The sequence below is a fragment of the Bufo bufo genome, chromosome 7 (assembly GCF_905171765.1).
Source record: "Bufo bufo chromosome 7, aBufBuf1.1, whole genome shotgun sequence".
Taxonomy (NCBI): domain Eukaryota; kingdom Metazoa; phylum Chordata; class Amphibia; order Anura; family Bufonidae; genus Bufo; species Bufo bufo.
Genome location: NC_053395.1, coordinates 128,107,174 through 128,121,342, shown reverse-complemented (window position 1 = coordinate 128,121,342; position 14,169 = coordinate 128,107,174). Strand labels below are relative to the sequence as shown.

The window sequence follows — 14,169 nt, the reverse complement described above, 5'->3', positions numbered from 1 at the left end:
GTACATGGAACATCACTACATTTACCTGGCATCAGAATCCCGCTGGTGCAAGGTAGATTCAAGGAGTATGCGAGAATCTGGTAATGTAATTTTCTGCTAGTTTATAACTTTAGCTGTACATTGTACATATTGAACCTGTGTAAATGGGAAGAGCTAAGCACAGGGTCGCATATTTTATGTTGCACTATGTTTAAAGGGAACTGTCACCATCAAAATGCAGTACTGTCTGCAAGCAGCATGTTATAGAGCAGGAGGAGCAGAGCAGACTGATGTATAGTTTTGTGGGGACAGACTTAGTATAAAATGTATTTTCTTCATTTAAATCCCTGCTCATTTTGGGCTTTGAAGTCCATGAGGCGGTCCTATCAGTGATTGACAGCCTTCCCTCTATGACTGTGTATACACAGACAGCTGTCAATCACTGATAGGACCGCCTCCTGGACTTTACAGCCCAGAATGAGCAGGAGTTTACATGAATAAATTACATGTTTTGCTGAATCTTTTCCCATAAAACTATATATCTATCTGCTCAGCGCCTCCTGCTCTATAACATCATAACTTTGGCTCACACACCATGTTTATTATGACAGGTTACCTTTAATGTATTGATTTATCCTTTTGTTTTTTCCACTTCTATTTGAATGGCTTTTCTACCATGAAAGCGACAGACACACTATTGAACATGTGTGTGTGTATATATATATATATATATATATATATATAATATATATATATATTTAATGAGAGTAAAATATGTTGGAATTGAATAGCTTATCATTCGTATAAAAATGGTGGAGAAATACATATTGTTTTGTGCTTGAAGGTAAAGGGCATTGTACCTATGAAACTGGCTGACCTACTGCATGTGCACTTGGCAGCTGAAGGCATCTGGGTTGGTCTCATGTTCATATGTGCCCTCATTGCTGAGAAAAAAAAAGTGTTTTAGAAAAATTTAAAAAATAAATGAAAAAAATGCCCCTTTCCCTTCATCTGGTTATTTTTAAATAAGAATAAAAATGTACAAAAAAATTATACATATTAGATATCGCCATGGCCGTTAACCCTCAGGTGAACACCATAAAAAATAAAAACTGTGCCAAAACTGTGCCTTGCTCCAAAAAAGTGTAATATTGAACAATCGAAAAACCTTATGTACCCAAAAATGTTACCAATAAAAATGTCAACTCTTCCCGCAAAAAACAAGCCCCTGCACAAGACGATCGGCAGAAAAAAAAAATATGGCTTTCAGAAAATTCATTTTATTGTGTAAAACTGAAATAAATAAATAAAAAAATAGACATATTAGGTATCACCGGGTCCGTAAATACCTGCTCTTTAAAAATACTACATAATCTGTCATGTCATGGGAACACCGTAAAAAACAAAAATAAAAACGGTGCCAGAACACTCATTTTTTTGTTACCTTGCCTCACAAAAAAAAACGGCCTGGGGTTAAAGAGGTTTGGCAGGGAGATAAAGTAACTTCCAAACAGCAGTGGAAGAGGTTTGGTGCAGGTAATACTTCTTTTGATTTTTAACATTTTCTGTCACTTTTATTTAAAAAAGGAGAAAAGCACATACAAAAAATGTACCCCTTCCTCTCATGCGGCAAATTAACCCTGGCACAAGGCCTCTTAGAGGGGTTGTCCCACAAAAAAATATTCTAGTTTGCAAACCAGCACCTGGATCTGAATACTTTTGAGTCGTGATAGAGTTGAAGCAGAAAGGACACTCCCCGTGAGCAGCCGCTTGATATAAATTTTCAGAGCAATGAATTGTGGACTGTCTGGATTCATGTAAGGTACAGGGCTGGTTCTAGAAAGAGATTGCCATGTCTGATTTTCATTTTTTTATATTAATCATGGGATAACCCCTTTAAAGGCTATGTTCACCTTTGGGGGCATTTTTTATTATTATTATTGCATTGTACTTATTTTGAGCTAACAATTTTTCAATTATTAACAATATGGAATTCTTTTTTCTGTACATAGCTATAAGTTCCAGAAATTGGCAAGTGCATTCGCTCGGCTCTTTTTGGACCTCCCATAAGTGTGAATGGAGAGCGAACTGGGCAAGTGCGGTGCGCTCTCCTTACCTTTTGGTGGCGCTGTTCTCGAGATAGAAGCAGGTCTCAAAAGGTGGGAGCCACACCTTTCAGACACTGGTGTCATATCCTAGCGAGATGGGCCAACCCCTTTATATTTGGCTCATCTTTAAACCTAACATCTTGGTGTAGAAATCCTACTCCGGTTTTTTAATGCCACCACCACCCTACTGGAGTTTGCCAATAGTTGGTATGTATCACAAAAGATCTCTGTGTGTAAACGGCCATCTGACCAATGATTGGTCAGAAAATCCGTCAGGTAATCTGTTGGTGTAATACAGCCCTAACAATTAGACTGTTAAAGGGGTTTTTCCGAGACTTTAATACTGATGACCTACAGTATCTTCAGGATAGGTCATCAGTATCTGATCAGTGGGGGTCTGACACCCAGGACCCCCACCGATCAGCTGTTTGAGAAGGCATCGGTGCTCCTGTACCGCCATAGCTGTGCTTGGTAAGCAGGGAGAAGGCCGCAACACTCACAGGAGCACCGATGCCTTCTCAAACAGCTGATCTGAGGGGGTCCTGGGTGTCGGACCCCCACTCATCAGGTACTGATGACCTATCCTGAGGATAGGCCATTAGTATTAAATCTTTGAAAACCCTTTTAATGTCATAATTTTTTTATGGAAATGTCCCTTTAAAACAGAACCCATGAGGCCAATGTTAAATAATTTGCTGGTAAAGGGGTTTTGTCACTTTAGCAAATAGCATTTATTATGCAGAGAACGTTAATACAAGGAACTTACTAATGTATTGTGATTGTCCATGTTGTCTCCTTTGATGGCTGGATTCATTTTTACGCCACACTATACACTGCTCGTTTCCATGGTTACGACAGAAATAACGGCAGCGCTTTTTACTATATTGCGCAATCACGGCTACCGCTGCTGGATTGCAGGGTGGTCTGTAACCATGGAAACAAGCAGTGTATAATGTGATGGAAAAATGAATCCAGCCAGCAAAGGAGGCAATATGGACAATCACAATACATTAGTAAGTGCCTTGTATTGACTTACACTACATAATAAATGCTATTTACTGAAGTGGGACAGCCCTTTAAGCCCCCCATTCTTGATGGGTCACAAATTGATCTTGGCAGATCCAGGCAGTCTGACCTGATTAGACGCAGTTATATGTAACTCTTTGTGGTGACAGGCTGTGTTCTTTACTGGGACTACGGACTATAGAAACCATATCTGTCCATGATTTCTGGGCCATCCGGATTCAGATAGAATAGTATATGCGGCAGAATATCACAGAATGAAGAGATGCTACAGAATGAAATCATTTTATTAAAAGTTTATTTTTCTACAATAATTAAGAACAGTGGAACAAACAAAAATAGACAATTCTCTGCCTCCCGTCATAAATAACTAGTCTTTAATACAATTTTCTTTGAATAGATTTCAAACTTTAGCTTTGCACAAAATATACATAGAATTTTCCATAAATGAAACAAGGGGACACAAGTTTACAAATTATGCCCAGGTTGTGGGTTCCCTTTTGTGATTGAGGAGGATGACGGTGCCCCCTGAAGTTATTTCCATAATAAGTGCTTGGGTCTGAGCTTGCTTTGGTGGGAGGTAAGAAAAAAGAAATCTGATTCTACCAGTAATATACCAGAACCAGAGATTATCGTCTGGGATTGTAGCTTTCTTTCAATGTGAAAATACACTACAATGTATAAAGTTCCAAGGTTTTACCAGACAGACCCTTAGAATATGAGTCCACTTGATACACGGCCATGACATCTGCACCAGGTCTGTGTGATGGCCAAATGTCACCACAGTAAACATGATATAATGGACAGTACAGTTACCGCAAAAGATGATGATGATGTACAAGTCCTGGTCACACACAATAAATTCTAGTAGACAACATACAGTAGACACTGTATCTACAGACACTTCCAATGACTAGAGCTGCAATACTTGAGGTACAACATAAAATCACATTGGAGACTCTTAGAAACTCTTGGAGGCCCTGTTCACATCATGCGGTTGTGTTGGGATTCCCACTTGCATTTTTCTTTTTAGGTTTCTCTATTTTGTTTTTGTTTTTTCAGTTTTCAAGAAAAAAACACATGGAAAGTAAAAAAACAACGCCAGTGAACTTAAGGAAATGGCCACCACTTTACAGGAGGATCTAGTGGAGGGCGTTGCCTGAATACGGCACATGTGTATAGTTCATTGGCTAGACAGCGGCGTGGTTATATACTAAGCGCTCCAGAGTGCTCTTAAGCCCCCCTTCCGCTCCCCCAATAGACGAGCTCTGTAGAGAAGAGGTGCAGTTACCATATCTACCAGTTCAGTCAGTTGTCATTCTGTACTAGATTTCCCAGCTGAAGGATATTTTCTAGTAAGGATGGATGTTATCAGGATTAAGGCCTCATGCACACGAACGCATATTCTTGCCGTGTCCGTTCCTTTTTTTTGCGCAATGGGTCCGCAAAAAATAAAAACGGAAGTTACTCTGTGTGCATTCCGTATCTCATGTCCTATTATTGTCCGCATCACAGACAAGGATAGTACTGTTTTATTAGGAGCCATCTGTTCCGTTCCGCAAAATACAGAATGAACACGGACGTCATCCGTATTTTTTTAACGGATCCGTTTTTTGTTTTAAGTAGTGTTTCCGGTTCCATTCTGTTTTTCTGTTCCGTTTTTCCGTATGGCCTATACAGTAGACCGTAATTACATAGAAAAAAATTGGGCTGGGCATAACATTTTCAATAGATGGTTCCGCAAAAACGGAACGGATACGGAAGACATACAGAGTACATTCCGTATGTGTTCCTTTTTTTTTGCGGACCCATTGACTTGAATGGAGCCACAGAATGTGATTTGCGGGCAATAGTAGGACATGTACTATCTTTGAACGGAATGGAAAAACAGAAATACAGAAACAGAATGCATACGGAGTACATTCCGTTTTTTTTTGCGGAACCATTGAAATGAATGGTTCCGTATACGGACCTCAAAAACGTTTGTGTGAACGAGCCCTTAGGTTTACAAATACTGACCAAATCTGCAGTGTGTGAATAAAGCCTGATTTATATAAATAATGACCAATTTCAACCACATCTAGTAACTGCTTCGTGGAAATGAATTGTAGCAACTGTATCCAGTAATACGTGCCACAGGTTCTGAAATGACATTTGGGCCATGGGACAGGCTCTTCCCATTGTACAGAGCAATCCATGTTATAAAAGGTATGACAGCTGAATGGCAGTGTGTAAGCTGATAACATACACTGAGGTGTAGGTGCAAAAACTCAATAAAAAAAAATAATAATAATACATTTGTGTTGATTTAGATAAATCAGCTTTTACCGATCTAGCAAAGTCTGATAACCCACATCAGGATTTTGTGTCAGTGATGTAACACAGGACCAGCTCTATGGAGAAAATGACCACTGAGCTCTGCTACATCTGCTTGACTCCCGTGTGTAAACTACGAGTGCCTATTGGCAGGACTCTTAACTGTCCAACCACGGTCAGAAAAGACGGATGCAATGAAGGAAGTGAACAGATCGCATTTGCAAGGACATAAAAAAACATGTCAGGACTGTGCCTGGACTTAGAGGCTCCTTCACTTTCGCTCACCTATTAACCATTTCTACACGTCTCATGCTTTGATAAACTGCATGACAAATCAAACAAAAATGCTGCAGAGCTTTCACAATGGGCGCTGCTTGTTTGCCATTGTCAAACAGAAGAGCCTGAGCCTCTTATTGAAGTCCCCGGGCAAAGCATGTGACAGCGGCCGATTCACGAGCCCTTCCACCTTCTTTATTACGCTGGGGCTATTAGTTTTACCTTCTGTCTCATTAGGAGAGTCATTTGTAGATTCCTGTGAGCAAATACCGATTATGACCCTGAAATCAGAAATGATCGCAAAATAGTGGATATAACTAAATTAGCGTTTCCTCCAGAAAATAGGTCCTAGACACAAGAGGCTGACAACGGCAGAGACCTGACCTCACACAGGCTCCATCCACAGGTGCGTTTTATGCCGGAAATAAAAAGTAAAAAAAATCAAAGCACGCGACAGCGCGATGTGCCGGACAAGACGGGGACGCTGCAGCGTTTATTCTGCGCACTCTTGACTCATTGAATATGTAGTTGGTTTTCCAGCCACAAGACACAAAGCCGTAGTGAACATGTGGAACTGATAAGAACAAGTTCTCAGTGTCTACACAAAGAAGGTGGGTCGGGCAATGGCAGAACAAATACCTGAACAGGACACGCTGATTACACAACCTGACAATGGGTCACACCGCATGGCCTAAACACACAATTCAGGTTAACCCTGGAGGGTCTGGTGGTTTGTACATCCTTATTGGGCCAAAAGTAGGAAACATTTCTAATGATGGAAAAGATGGTCATTTTATGAAAGTGTGAGAAATTCATTACCCAAAAAGAGAACCAGTGATAAGAATGGACCTAGAAGAATAAATGGAAAAGGCAGGCAGCTCATCAAGCGTCACATACAGATGTGGCACTTACCGTGTTAGATACCCTGTGGGGGAGTTCATCACACCTTGTGCTTCAGAATTCTGGCTTCAGAAAGGTCACAAAAAAGGGGCTTTGCGACTTCTCATATATTTTTACACAACTCCTACAGTTCTGAAAAGTGGACGTAGTTATCTATATTAATAGTTTTCACTCAGGATTTATCACAAATAAAAAAAGTTCTAAACTCACTCCAGGTCAAGGGCGGTGTAGAAAAACTGGAGCACCATTCGTGGACAAAAGTGTTAGGTTTAAAAATACATCAAATGGAACAAGCACCATCCGCTATCTGATAAATGTGGTGCAAAGCACTTCAACACAGACGACTTCAGATAATCTAAGTCACCCCCTGTGTATCTAAATGTCAGGTGTCTGCTACATCTGTAGATCTGTGCAAGCGGAGCTAGAAACCTACAAACCTAGTAATGGTAGCTCTGGGAGGTTACTTCTGACGGTAATGCCCCCTTCTGTCCTGCAGGGGTCCTTACTGCTATAAATCACATAGGCTCCTGCATGTTACAACAAAAACTCATATTTAATGTCATTGCAATACCAAAAGGGCATTCGATTATCTGGACTAAGTCTCCGGTTTGTTCTACATGGCTGTATAGGCATGCACTTAGGCATGCACGTGTAAGGTTCTCTCATTTTGGATAGGAGTAAGCGACCTCCTACAAGAGAAGGGGGCAGCATTTTATCAGAATGATGTAAGTATATATTACCTATAGCTCATCTCTTGTCCACCTTCCATGTTTACCAACATTTTCAAGTAAAGTGACTAGAACATTATAAAATGTATATTGTCGAGAAGCCAAATTTGAGTAAATTACGGTTTTTCAATGATGAGTGCACAATTGCCCAGATTCCCTGAAACTCTGAGTAAAGGAGCTTCTATGGAATCTGAATGCTGACAACCGTAAGGGCAAAACAATGTACACATTGTCAGAGCACAAAATAGTGACTAGCAGTAAGACAAACACATCCCATGTTCTGCAGGGCAAGGGGCATTGGTCAAACATGAGACATTGGCACCTGCTTGTGGTATAAAGCTGAACTTGGCAAAGCAGTCCTCGCGGTCAGTGCCGTGCTGGCTTCACTGTACACCAAGGCATTGATAGACTTGCTGCTTCTGCAACATCTACTTGTCAATCTCTTCCAAGACTCCCAAGTTTTTCCAGTCCAAACCCATACACCTGAGGTTATGCCAACCAACAGACACATAAAGTACTTTAACATGAAAACGGCATACTTAGGCCTGGATCTCTTTTTGTCCCCCGAACAGCAGTTGTGGGATTTTTCCCAAAATTCTCTGCAGTGCTGTTCATATATATAACAGGCAACCACGATGATGGCAGGTACAGTGTACAAGACAGTAAATACACCTATTCTGATCATCAGTTTTTCCAGTTTGTCGGTTTTGGTGCCACCTTGTTTTATAACGCTCCTAATTCTGAAGAGCGAAACAAAGCCAGCCAGCAGAAACATTGTCCCTGTGAAGAGGTACACTACGAGTGGAGCCAAGACAAAACCACGGAGATTGTCCAGGTTTTGATTACCCACATAGCAGATTCCAGCCACGGGGTCACCATCCACTGAACTTAAAGCAAGGACAGTTATGGATTTGATGCTTGGTATGAGCCAGGCCGCCATATGGAAGTACTGAGAGTAGCTGGCAATGGCCTCATTACCCCACTTCATACCAGCGGCCAAAAACCATGTAAAAGATAAGATCACCCACCAGATGGAACTGGCCATTCCAAAGAAGTAGATAAGAAGAAAAACCATTGTGCAGAGGGCTGGTCCTGTTGTCTCGTAATGAATGTGGTCCCTGTTGCAGGCAACATTTTCATGACCTACAATAAGTCTGATGATGTAGCCTAAGGATACAAAGAGATAACACGCGGATAAGAAGATGATAGGCCTTTCCGGGTACCTAAACCTCTCCCTGTCAATCAGAAATGTGGCCACAGTAGCAAGGGTTGAGATGAAACACAATATGGACCACAGCCCTATCCAGAAAGTAGCAAATGTCTTCTCGTCCTGGGTGAAGTAGGGCTGGAAACATGGCATGGCACAATTTGGCACCTGGCCGGTCTTGATTCTATTATACAGTGGATGGGATTCCTTTGTTATGGAGATGAAAGGTTCTCGGCATTTGCAAACCCCTTCACAGTCACTGTTTGGTTGCTTCTGACTATGGAGAGGAGTCAAGTGCTTTGGTCCTCTGGGCGGATGAGTTGGTTTTACAAATAAGGGTGGAAGTGTGGTGGTTTCAGTCCTGTTATAATCCATGCAGAGGTTTTCTGGGTCTCCATTTTGTGGAAGCTTGTCACAGTTCATTCTCTCAGGCCAACCAAACCCATATTGTCTCATGAGTGGAGAGCATCCCGCCTTAGCCCGTTCACATACAGATCTGCAGGGCGGAAGAGGTTTCTTGTAGTCAGCCAAGCAAATAGGTGTATACATGCTGCACAGGAAGAATTTCAAATCAAGTGAGCACTGGATTTCCACTAAAGGCCAAAACTGATGCACTTCCAGGCCGGCTTCATCTTGAGTGTCGTGGTTGAACTGGTTGGGCATGTAGGTGTAATTATATCCAATACCCTTGCACATGGGTACAGTGATCTCCTGGCACACAATTGCTTTGGATGCCGCAGACACTGGCATTGGTGCTTGCAGGATGAACACAAGGCCCAGTACAAAGCCTCTAGGATTCAGTCCGGCCATGTCTTCAGCTGCAATGTTCTGTGGAGCTCCAGGTATCTTCCAACCTTTAGATGGCTGTAGTAGACAGCTTACTGAAAAAAATTAAATAATGGGATTATTAATACTGGTAAAAGCAGAAAAACAACATATACCTATAGGAACATCACCGACTACAAGAAATACTCCAATTGTGTATCAGGGAGGAATATACATGAAAAGTCAGCAACACATCTCAAACGTAGAATATAGTAATAGGATAATACTAATACTGTCAGCACTATATGACTGGGTAATGCAGAAATAAGCATTACACTCTGCACAGTTATTATTACTAGCAATGCATTAACCCCTTACCTTCATGTGACAGTTTCTAGGACTTCTGCAGCGCCCAGCCTTGTGGTGACCGTGGACAAAGCCTTCTGCAAGTTGCCTTTTAAAGTAGAAAAGGGAAGAAGTGAACTTTGGACGCCTGTGAGAATACAGAGAGAAAGGGCGGTACTCCCAGTGCTGTGCCCTGATTGTACTGGTGCCCGGCGCTACCCCCAGTGCTGTGCCCTGATTGTACTGGTGCCCGGCGCTACTCCCAGTGCTGTGCCCTGATTGTACTGGTGCCCGGAACGTACTCCCAGTGCTGCCCCCTGATTGTACTGGTGCCTGGCGCTACTCCCAGTGCTGTGCCCTAATTGTACTGGTGCCCGGCGGTACCCCCTGATTGTACTGGTGCCCGGCGCTACTGCCAGTGCTGCCCCCTGATTGTACTGGTGCCCGGAACGTACTCCCAGTGCTGTGCCCTGATTGTACTGGTGCCCGGAACGTACTCCCAGTGCTGCCCCCTGATTGTACTGGTGCCCGGCGCTACTCCCAGTGCTGTGCCCTAATTGTACTGGTGCCCGGCGGTACCCCCTGATTGTACTGGTGCCCGGCGCTACTGCCAGTGCTGCCCCCTGATTGTACTGGTGCCCGGCGCTACTCCCAGTGCTGCCCCCTGATTGTACTGGTGCCCGGCGCTACTCCCAGTGCTGTGCCCTGATTGTACTGGTGCCCGGCGCTACTCCCAGTGCTAGGAATAATGCTCGCCCCATACAAGGCTCCAGTCAGCGGCTGTCCTCACCATCGCACTTTCTTCCAGTTGCGGTGAAGTTCACGGTGTTCTGCCCCATAGCCGCCCGAGGCGCAGACACAAGTTCAGTGACGGTCCATGTCCCGGTACCGCAGCCAGTGTGCCCTGTGACCGCGCAGACCACCAGCTCTGCCCGCACTTCTCTTATCTGTCTACCTGTGCTCAGAAAGGATCTCCGCAGGACACACCCATTTGTCACTAGGACCCCGCCCTCTGCTACTGATTGGAGGATTGCCATTCCTGTCCCTCCCACTTTATGTAAAACGTCCCCGCCCTTGTCCTCAGCGCTGCGATTACGGTCTTGTCCAGACATTGGCGGTATCGCGCAGCTGTAAGAAGTCAGGACTGTACTGTCCTTATTACAGAGTTATCGGCGTCCATTCTCCGGGAGGTATGACAGCTGCTGCGACATCTAGAAGATGGGACAAGATGCTGGACCTGTTCACGCCAGGACAGTGCCCAGAGGCAGCAATAGAGCTGTCTGATATAGACACATGTATGCGACATCTGTACATACAGTCTGATATACATACATGTATGCCGCATGTGTACATACAGTCTGATATACATACATGTATGTGACATCTGTACATACAGTCTGATATACATACATGTATGCGACATCTGTACATACATACATGTATGCGACATCTGTACATACAGTCTGATATACATACATGCGACATGTGTACATACAGTCTTATATACATACATGTGTACATACAGTCTGATATACATACATGTATGCCACATGTGTACATAGTCTGATATACATGTATGCGACATCTGTACCAATAGTCGGATATACATACATGCGACATGTGTACATACAGTCTGATATACATACATGTATGCGACATGTGTACATACAGTCTGATATACATACATGTATGCGACATGTGTACATACAGTCTGATATACATACATGTGTACATACCGTCTGATATACATACATGTATGCCACATGTGTACATAGTCTGATATACATGTATGCGACATCTGTACATACAGTCGGATATACATACATGCGACATGTGTACATACAGTCTGATATACATACATGTATGCGACATGTGTACATACAGTCTGATATACATACATGTGTACATACAGTCTGATATATATAGATGTATGCCACATGTGTACATAGTCTGATATACATGTATGCGACATCTGTACATATAGTCGGATATACATACATGCGACATGTGTACATACAGTCTGATATACATACATGTATGCCACATGTGTACATAGTCTGATATACATACATGTATGCCACATGTGTACATACAGTCTGATATACATACATGTATGCCACATGTGTACATACATTGTGATATACATACATGTATGCCACATGTGTACATACAGTCTGATATACATACATGTATGCGACATGTGTACATACAGTCGGATATACATACATGCGACATGTGTACATACAGTCTGATATACATACATGTATGCCACATGTGTACATACAGTCTGATATACATACATGTATTCCACATGTGTACATACAGTCGGATATACATACATGCGACATGTGTACATAAAGTCGGATATACATACATGTATGCCACATGTGTACATACAGTCTGATATACATACATGTATGCCACATGTGTACATATAGTCGGATATACATACATTAGGGCTGCACGATATGGGAATTTTGTGCAATTGCGATTAGGGCCCTAAAAATTGCGATAACGATATGTGATGCGATATTTTAAGGGAATTGTGCTAGAGGTCTATTTGCACTGTTATGGAGGGGATCTGTGGATGGCACTGTTATGGGGGATCTGTGGATGGCACTGTTATGGGGGGGATCTGTGGATGGCACTGTTATGGGGGATCTGTGGATGGCACTGTTATGGGGGGATCTGTGGATGGCACTGTTATGGGGGGATCTGTGGATGGCACTGTTATGGGGGGATCTGTGGATGGCACTGTTATGGGGGATCTGTGGATGGCACTGTTATGGGGGATCTGTGGATGGCACTGTTATGGGGGATCTGTGGATGGCACTGTTATCGAGGGGATCTGTGGATGACACTGTTATGGAGGGGATCTGTGAATGGCACTGTTGTGGGGGATCTGTGGATGGCACTATTATGGGGGATCTGTGGATGGCACTGTTATGGGGGATCTGTGGATGGCACCATTATGGAGGAGATCTGTGGATGACACACTGTTATCGAGGATCTGTGGATGACACACTGTTATCGGGGATCTGTGGATGACACTGTTATGGAAGGGATATGTGGATGGCACTGTTATGGAAGGGATATGTGGATGGCACTGTTATGGGGGATCTGTGGATGACACTATTATGGGGGATTTGTGGATGACACTGTTATCGAGGGGATCTGTGGATGACACTGTTATCGAGGGGATCTGTGAATGGCACTGTTGTGGGGGATCTGTGGATGGCACTGTTATGGGGGATCTGTGGATGACACTATTATGGGGGATCTGTGGATGACACTATTATGGGGGATCTGTGGATGACACTATTATGGGGGATCTGTGGATGACACTGTTATGGAGGGGATCTATGGATGGCACTGTTATGGAGGGGATCTGTGGATGACACTGTTATGGAGGGGATCTATGGATGGCACTGTTATGGAGGGGATATGTGGATGGCACTGTTATGGGGGATCTGTGGATGACACACTGTTATCGGGGATCTGTGGATGACACACTGTTATCGGGGATCTGTGGATGACACTGTTATGGAGGGGATCTGTGGATGGCACTGTTATGGAGGGGATCTGTGGATGGCACTGTTATGGGGGATCTGTGGATGACACTATTATGGGGGATCTGTGGATGACACTATTATGGGGGATCTGTGGATGACACTATTATGGGGGATCTGTGGATGACACTGTTATGGAGGGGATCTATGGATGGCACTGTTATGGAGGGGATCTGTGGATGACACTGTTATGGAGGGGATCTATGAATGGCACTGTTATGGAGGGGATCTGTGGATGGCACTGTTATGGAGGGGATCTGTGGATGACACTTATGGGGGATCTGTGGATGACACTATTATAGGGGATCTTTGGATGACACACTGTTATGCGGGATCTGTGGATGACACTGTTGTGGGGGATCTGTGGATGGCACTGTTATGGGGATCTGTGGATGGCACTGTTATGGAGGGGATCTGTGGATGACACACTGTTATCGAGGATCTGTGGATGACACACTGTTATCGGGGATCTGTGGATGACACTGTTATGGAAGGGATATGTGGATGGCACTGTTATGGAAGGGATATGTGGATGGCACTGTTATGGAAGGGATATGTGGATGGCACTGTTATGGAAGGGATATGTGGATGGCACTGTTATGGGGGATCTGTGGATTACACTATTATGGGGGATTTGTGGATGACACTGTTATGGAGGGGATCTGTGGATGACACTGTTATGGAGGGGATCTGTGAATGGCACTGTTATGGGGGATCTGTGGATGACACTATTATGGGGGATCTGTGGATGACACTATTATGGGGGATCTGTGGATGACACTATTATGGGGATCTGTGGATGACACTGTTATGGAGGGGATCTGTGGATGACACTATTATGGGGGATCTGTGGATGACACACTGTTATTGGGGGATCTGTGGATGACACACTGTTATTGGGGGATCTGTGGATGACACACTGTTATCGGGGATCTGTGGATACACACTGTTAT

General features: G+C 43.5%; 1 protein-coding gene across 2 annotated transcripts; it reads right to left on the bottom strand.

Annotated features, from left to right (window-relative positions):
• Positions 1-2,697: 2,697 nt before the first annotated feature.
• On the bottom strand, positions 2,698-10,608 carry FZD5 (frizzled class receptor 5). 2 transcript variants are annotated; one of them, XR_005780467.1, is made up of 4 exons: positions 10,438-10,608; positions 9,681-9,756; positions 7,252-9,418; positions 2,698-2,708 (listed from the first exon to the last, which is right to left on the bottom strand). XR_005780467.1 is itself a non-coding variant. In XM_040439963.1 (3 exons), the coding sequence occupies exon 3, from the start codon at positions 9,345-9,347 to the stop codon at positions 7,632-7,634; it is 1,716 nt and encodes a 571-aa protein (XP_040295897.1). In that variant the 5' UTR covers positions 9,348-9,418; positions 9,681-9,756; positions 10,438-10,608; the 3' UTR covers positions 6,685-7,631. The 2 variants fall into 2 exon arrangements, 1 of the variants encoding a protein (XP_040295897.1); XM_040439963.1 differs by lacking the exon at positions 2,698-2,708 and having other exon boundaries at positions 6,685-9,418.
• Between the last annotated feature and the right edge of the window lie 3,561 nt (positions 10,609-14,169).

Excerpts from the sequence above, each read along its gene's own strand:
- FZD5 (XM_040439963.1), bottom strand. The coding sequence starts at position 9,347 with ATGGCCGGACTGAATCCTAGAGGCTTTGTACTGGGCCTTGTGTTCATC.